Source organism: Crocuta crocuta, unplaced genomic scaffold, assembly GCF_008692635.1.
Source record: "Crocuta crocuta isolate KB4526 unplaced genomic scaffold, BGI_CrCroc_1.0 scaffold334, whole genome shotgun sequence".
NCBI lineage: Eukaryota > Metazoa > Chordata > Mammalia > Carnivora > Hyaenidae > Crocuta > Crocuta crocuta.
In genome coordinates, this window is record NW_027533260.1 from 5088939 (window position 1) to 5096808 (window position 7870).

Genomic DNA, 7870 nt, shown 5'->3' on the forward strand with positions numbered 1-7870 from the left:
TCAGCCGTGGGGGGCCCCAGAGGGCTGGTTACAGGGAGGACACGTGGCCGGAAGAGACATCGCAGCCAAACACCTGTTTCCAGACACTGTCCCTACAGAGAGCTAGGCTGACAGGAGCTTGCGAATTTGCTCGGGAGCTAGGGATAGCATAGTGGTTAAGCGGGGATCCTGGGATCCGATGGCCTGACTCTGTGCTGTGTGACCTCGGGCGAGTCGCTTAACCTCTCTGGGCCTCAATTTCCTTAAGTGTGAAAGGGGACAGAGCCCATCTCACTGAGATATGGCATTAGATTATTTAATCCGTACAAAGTCATTGAAATAGGGCGTGGCGTATAGGAAGTTCTCAATAGCTATTATATTAGAATCATTATTAATATCTGCATGTGTGTGTATGAGATTAGCCCAGAGCCTAGAGTTAAAGCCAAATGGGTTGAGAGCCCCTCTCCACCACGGACTTGCTCTATGACTCAGGATAAATCAGGTAACCTAGCCGAACTTCTGTTTTGTCATCTGTGAAGAGAGATTAATAGCCTCTACCTCGTAGGCTGTGATGGGCATTTGCCGGAATAATGTGTGTAGGGGATCATTGCTATTTCTGCCTGATCTAGAAGCTCTGCTAGAGAGGGATGAGACCAAGGATTCAGCGCCAGGATTCAGTATTCTGCCTGAGAGGGGAGGCGAGGAAGCTCTTAGAATCTTTGAAAGTCAAATCTATCACGATGGTATAGGGGCACACAATTCAGAAGTCGGATAGCACTGAGTTCAAATCCCAAGCATGTGGCTTTGGGCAGCTGACTTGCTCTCTCGGAGGCTCAACTCTCTTTCGGTAATGAGGAGACGACAGTAATACCTACCTCACAGAGTAGAGGTGAGAATTCAGTAAGACAGGCGCGGAAGGCACCAGGCACATGCTAAACACTTGATAAATGGGAGACGTCACGATTGGATAGCATCCGCAGCTCATGGAAAGTAGCCCAGAGACGGCAAGGAACTGCCCGGAGGTCACACAGCAAATCAGATGCTGGACGCAGGTCCCGGAGGTTGTGGGGAGGGAGTCCGGGGGTTCTCCCAGAGATCTGTCCTCTGATGGGCTTCTTGGTCCTTCTAGGCTCCCCCAAGCCTCCCCTGGAGCTGGAGCCGGAGCCAGAACTGGAGGGGCTGCTGACTCCGGTGCTAGAGGCTGGCGATGCAGATGAAGGCGCCGTAACGCGGCCCCTCAGCCCCACGAGGCTGCAGCCCGCACTGCCACCCGAGGCACAGTCGGTGCCCGAGCTAGAGGAGGTGGCCCGGGTGCTGGCCGAGATACCACGGCCCCTCAAACGCAGGGGCTCCATGGAGCAGAGCCCAGCTGTAGCCCTGCCGCCCACCCACAAGAAGCAATACCAGCAGATCATCAGCCGCCTCTTCCATCGTCACGGGGGGCCCGGGGGGCCCGGGGGGCCTGAGCCCGAGCTGTCCCCCATCACTGAGGGATCCGAGGCCAGGGCAGGGCCCCCGGCTCCGGCCCCACCAGCTCCGGCCCCACCCCCGGCCCTGCCCCAGATCAGCGCACCGGACCAGCTACAGAGCATGGTAAGTAATACAAGAGGAAACGGGGATATATTAGCACATGCAAGTGCCCTTTCGCTTTTGGAACAGAACCTGGATATTGCACACGGCACACCTGCCTAACTGGCCAGGAGCCCGGTGCAAGGGAGGCTGGGAAATGTAGTTTTTAATCTAGGCGTGCCTGTGTTCTGAAGACAGGGAGGATGTATAGAGGGAGGCATTCGGAAGTCTTGGCCACACAGAGACTTTCTCTGCTCCTCTCTGTTAACTTGCCCCCAAGGGCATCCCTTCGGGAATCCTGGAGTCTTACAAGCTGGAAATGAGTGCATCTTGGCACAACAGTGGATTTATCCCGGGATAAAGGCTCCTAACTCAAGGCAATCCCCATTTGTCTCCCCGGTTGCTGCATAGTCACTCATGTCTGCCTTCTCTGGGGACCCGCTGCCTCCTCTCCGACCTCAGCAAGCCTGTGCCGTGGCTAGAAATGCCCCACACCGCCCCCCCCCACAGCCATGACCCAAAATGACCACTGAGTTCAAGTCCACGGTGTCCCCAGACGCTACTCAGAGCTGCTTTCGTTCAAAACTGCAAGAGCACGTCTCTGTGCTCTGAAGCTGTGGGTGTTGTGATCGAGTGCGCCAGCCGCGGAGCGAGGCTGCCTGGGTTCAAAGCCCAGCTGTGCAACCTTGGGCACAAGTTTAGCCTCTCTTAGCAAGGCTAAGTACCTAGCCTCTCTGGGCCTCGGTTTCTTCATCTGTAAAATGGGGAGGAGAACACCCCCAGGGTTGCTGTGAGGATTAAATATTTGGACACAGAGCTCAGAACAGTGGCTGGCACTTAACTGTTAGCCACTATTGTTAGCATTTGGCCAGGGTGGGTTGCCTGCTGAACTTGGTCCAGCCCCTGCATCTTGGCTTGGGACAGGTGGGTGTAAGCACAGGGAATAGTCTTGTTCTCTCAGTGTGGACGGACAGGGAGGGGGAATGATTTCCAGAGAAGCAGCAGGGACTAGGGAGACACCCCAAAATGCCTATTCCCACGCCCTCCTGAGGGTGGAGCCAAGATTCAGGATCTTGAAATCCAGAAGGGAAGAACGGCAATGTTTTGAAGTCGCCCCGTTATAGAATCACAAAGTCTTGGCCACAGAGAAACTTGAAAACTCACAGGATTTGAGAATTACATCCTGTTAGCAATCTCAGAACTGTGAAATTTCAGAACCCTCGGGTGCTAAAGGTTCGAAGAACAGGATTTAAAAGCCAGTAACACAGACCCTGGTTATCATTTGAGCCAGAAAATCACAGATAAGCGCACTAATATGTTGTAATGTAGAATTCCATTTTTATAAGATTTTATTATTTTATTTTTCATTAAAAATTTTTTTAACGTTTGTTTTTGAGAGAGAGATACAGAGCATGAGTGGGGAAGGGACAGAGAGAGAGAGAGAGAGAGAGAGAGATCGGGAAAGAGGGAAAAATAGAATCCGAAGCAGGCTCCAGGCTCTGAGCTGTCAGCACAGAGCCCAATGCGGGGCTCGAACTCACAAACTGCAAGATCATGACCTGAGCCAAAGTCGTGTGCTTAACCGACTGAGCCACCCAGGTGTCCTTTTATTTTATTTTATTTTATTTTATTTTATTTTATTTTATTTTATTTTACTTTACAGAGGGGATGGGAGAGGGGCTGAAGGAGAGACAGAGACAGAGAGAAAATCTCAAGCAGGCTCCGTGCCCACTCCAGAGCCTGATGCAGGATTCGAACCCACAACTCCAGGATTATGACCCCAGCTGAAATCAAGAGTCAGATATTCAACCAACTGAGCCACCCAGACACCCCAAGATTTTATTTTTTAAATTCTTTTTTTTTTTTAATGTTTTTATTTATTTCTAGGAGAGAGAGAGAGAGACAGCGTGAGCAGGGGAGGGTCAGAGAGAGGGAGACACAGACTCTGAAACAGGCTCCAGGCTCTGAGCTGGCAGTCAGCACAGAGCCCGACGCGGGGCTCGAACCCATGAACCGTGAGATCATGACCCAAGCGAAAGTCGGATGCTCAACCGACTAAGCCACCCAGGCGCCCCTTTATTTTTTAAATTCTTAAAATGTTTTATTTTTGTCTTTGAGAGACAAGAGACAGAGCGTGAGTGGGGGAGGGGCAGAGAGAGAGGGACAGAATCCAAAGCAGGTGCCAGGCTTTGCACTGTCAGCACAGAGCCCAATGAAGGGCTCGAACTCACGAACTATGACATCATGATCTGAGCTGAAGTCAGACACTTAACTGACTGAGCCACCCAGGCGCCCTTTAAGATTTTATTTTTTTAAGTAATCTCTACACCCAACATGGGGCTCAAACTCACAAACCCGAGATCAAGAGTTGCATGGTTTACAGACTGGGCCAGGCAGGTGCCTCCAGAATTACATATTTTTAAAATTTTTTAAAAATATATTTTGAAGTTTCTTTTTTGTTTTTTTAATGATTTTATTTATTTCAGAGAGAGAGCGAGAGAGACAGCATGAGCAGGGGAGGGTCAGAGAGAGAGGGAGGCACAGAATCGGAAATAGGCTCCAGGCTCTGAGCTGTCAGCACAGAGCCCGATGTGGGGCTCAAACCCACAAACCGTGAGATCATGACCTGAGCCGAAGCTGGACAGTTAACCGACTGAGCCACCCACGCACCCCCAGAATTTATTTTATTATTTATTTATTTATTTATTTTAATTTTTGTAATGTTTTATTTGTTTCTGAGAGAGCGAGAGTATGAGCAGGGGAAGGTCAGAGAAAGGGAGACACAGAATCTGAAACAGGCTCCAGGCTCTGAGCTAGCTGTCAGCACAGAGCCTGACGTGGGGCTTGAACCCACGAATTGTCAGATCATGACCTAAGCCGAAGTCGGAAGCTCAACTGGCTGAGCCACCCAGGCGCCCCCAGAATTATATTTTTTAATGAACATTTCCCACTAGAAAAGAATATACAAACACCATAGTAACTAGGAGGAGACAGATGAAGGAATAGAGGCCAAAATCACAGCAGTCAGAACCATGATTAACACTTTGAGTATCTTCTTCCAAAGTTTTGGAAAAAATTCTAACCATAAAATATTAAAGTCCTCAATCATAGAATCTTGGGAACGTGACATCCTGGGTCTTCAGCAATTGGAAATGGCACGGCTTAGCATTCCTGGATTCACGACATATTGGGAATTGGACATAGCTGAATGTCAGAGAAGTTTGGAAATCAGTGGCTCTTGGGATCTCCAGATTCCAGGATCTTGGAATCATTGACATCAAAGACCAGAATCACAAACACTATGGGCTCAGAATAAATGAATCTTGTAGGAGGACGCTTGAACATCAAAAAATAAGAAAGCACAAGGAATAAATACTCTAATTCTGAACATCTGGAATTAACATTGGGCAACCTTTTGCCCTGTGTGTTTCACAGCATCTATGCTTTATAAAAGAAAAAGACGGTGGCTGGGTTGAATATCGGGCTCTCGGGGCGCCTGGATGGCTCAGTCGGTTAAACAGCCAACTTCTGCCCAGGTCCGGATCTCACAGTCTGTGGGTTCGAGCCCTGAGTTGGGCTCTGTGCTGACAGCTCAGAGCCTAGAGCCTGCTTCTGATTCTGTGTCTTCCTCTCTCTCTGCCCCTCCCCTGCTCTCTCTCTCTCTCTCAAAAGTAATAAACATTAAAAAAATATATCTGACTTCCACAATCGTCAACTCAAGGTCTCCCAGCTACCTCTCAGGTCTCAGGATTCCATAATCACCAGATTCCTTGACGATTGTAGGGAACCAAAGGCTGTAGAACTGAGGTATCCTCCCCCCACGCCGCTCTCTGGACTGTGTTCCAATCCCGGCCCCCACCTCTATCTAGTTGGATGACCTGGGGCAGCTACTGCCATCAGGTCCCTGAATCTCTGTTTTCCCCTTTGAGTAATGGGTATATTACCAAACTCACCCAAGTCATTGAAGCCCTCCTCTCTGCCCCCCAGGAGATGCGCTCCGTGCTGCGGAAGGCGGGCTCCCCGCGCAAGGTCCGCCGCGCCCGCCTCAACCCGCTTGTGCTCCTGCTGGACGCCGCGCTGACTGGGGAGCTGGACGTGGTGCAGCAGGCGGTGAAGGAGGTGAGCGCTGCCAGCGTGCAGGGCAGGCAGGGTGGAGGCTGGAGGGCGCGGGGTGGCGCCTCGGGCCTGAGTCTGTGTCCCCCGGCCACGCAGATGAACGACCCAAGCCAGCCCAACGAGGAGGGCATCACGGCCCTGCACAACGCCATCTGCGGCGCCAACTACCCCATCGTGGACTTCCTCATCGCCGCTGGTGCCAACGTCAACTCCCCTGACAGCCACGGCTGGTGAGCCCGGACCCGGGACGGTGCTGCGGGTTAATGCACCTGCTGCGGAGTGGGGGTGGAGGGCGCGCACGGCCTCTCATGCACGCCTCCCCGCCTAGGACACCTTTGCACTGCGCTGCATCTTGCAACGACACGGCCATCTGCACGGCGCTGGTGCAGCACGGCGCAGCAATCTTCGCCACCACGCTCAGTGACGGCGCCACGGCCATCGAGAAGTGCGACCCCTACCGCGAGGGTTACGCTGATTGCGCCACTTACCTGGCAGGTGCGAGGCAGCGCTGGGGCGCCTCTGTGTTGAGGAAGGGGGTCGTGGGGACCGCGGCCAGGCAGCAGCTAGCCATCAGGGAGGGAGAGGAAGCAGACAGCCAATCACAGGAGAGAAGACGTGGGGGCTGCACCCATCAAGTGGGAGGATCCTAGAGGAAGGGCAGCGGATGGACCCCCGGAGAGGGGGGGCTGGGCCTCCCCCCTGGCAGGTGCAAGCTGGGGGTGTGGGGTGAGCATACGGGGCCCATCTCGAGGGATGCCGGCGTGGGCACTTGGACGTTCCGAGTATACCTTCTACCTGTCACAGGGCTGGGCAGGGGGGCTGGGCTGCCAGTGGGAGATACAGCGCCACACAGGTGGCAGGTGAGCAGGCCATGGCTTCTGGGGAGGGGCTTGGGGACTCTTCCACCTGTAGTGAAGCATGAGGCTACTACCCGCATAAGAGGGGCCACATCATCTAATCAGTTGATGGGAGAAAGCAGGGAGCCCATAGCGTGGGGGTGTGAATATCATGTGTATTGCACACCCCGGCAAATGGCCCACCTGGGGTGGGCAAATTGCAACACAGGGCGGGGGTTGGGATATCACAGAGTCGGAGTAAGGCAGGCTGTAGGACGGGGTGGGGGGAAGAGGGACATGGGACAATATTTTGGAGAGGTGAGCCTCTACACGACAGCCACAGCCACAGGGCTTATCATGAGCTAGGAAGGGGGCAGGGAGTGCACTGTCATTGGGCCATTACACCTTTGTACAGGTAGGTGGAGCCTATGAGATGTGAAGCTTGTACGTTCTGCCTGGGAGAGTTCTGCAAGGGTGGAGTNGAGGGAGCGTGGTGGACTGTACGATCTGGAAAGGGGGTTAAATTCTTGACGGACAGCTGACCACTTAAGGTGATCCGAGGCGGTGGGGCGGGTGGGCTGTACCATCTGGAGAAGTTATGGCATCCTCTTTGGAGACTCTGTCTCTTGGGGACGGGGCAGCACTGTGGACGCGCCACCCGGAAAGGGGGGGTCGAGACCACTTAAGGGGGAGGAGGGAAAAGGCTGTACCGTCGTCGGAAGGAGGGGTTGAGACTAGAGAGACCATGAACTCAAGTTGGGGAGGGGGATGGTGCACAGGCGATTGTACCTCTGGGAGGGACTTACCCATGTCCGAGAGGGATGAGGACCACTGATCTTTCTTTGGGGTTGGACGCCCAGTGTGATGCACCCCGATGTGATGTTCTCGGAGTTTAGAGACTGCGGGTCCTGGCAGCTGAGTCCTGCTTAGGCGCCCTTCTCCAGGCAGGGATACACAACTTTGCAGGGGGCTCATCCCTCAGCTGGGGCGGCGTGTCTCGTGTCCCTGAGTGCCCTTGCCCCCCACCCCCCTCGACCGAGCGCTCACCACCCCTGCCGTTTTGTGTTTCAGACGTGGAGCAGAGCATGGGGCTGATGCACAGCGGGGTGGTCTACGCCCTCTGGGACTACAGCGCCGAGTTCGGGGATGAGCTGTCCTTCCGGGAGGGCGAGTCCGTCACCGTGCTGCGGCGGGACGGGCCAGAGGAGACAGACTGGTGGTGGGCCGCGCTGCATGGCCAGGAGGGCTACGTACCTCGGAACTACTTCGGGGTGAGCCCGGAAGAGATACTGTGCCCGTGTCCTGTGGCTGTTTGGGGAAAGGGGTGATTCCTGGGGGGGGGGGGGGGGGCGGGGGGAAAAGGGGAAAAG

The 7870-nt window shown here is 53.9% G+C and overlaps 1 protein-coding gene across 1 annotated transcript in view; it reads left to right on the forward strand.

The window, feature by feature from the left end:
* Positions 1–7870, forward strand: part of PPP1R13L (protein phosphatase 1 regulatory subunit 13 like) — a 15932-nt gene that overhangs the window by 6570 nt on the left and 1492 nt on the right. The window contains 6 exon segments of the mRNA XM_077747099.1: positions 1–75; positions 1052–1572; positions 5536–5667; positions 5761–5894; positions 5993–6159; positions 7572–7771. The exon segment at positions 1–75 is cut by the window's left edge and continues 337 nt beyond it. Coding sequence (XP_077603225.1) covers positions 1–75; positions 1052–1572; positions 5536–5667; positions 5761–5894; positions 5993–6159; positions 7572–7771 — 1229 coding nt within the window.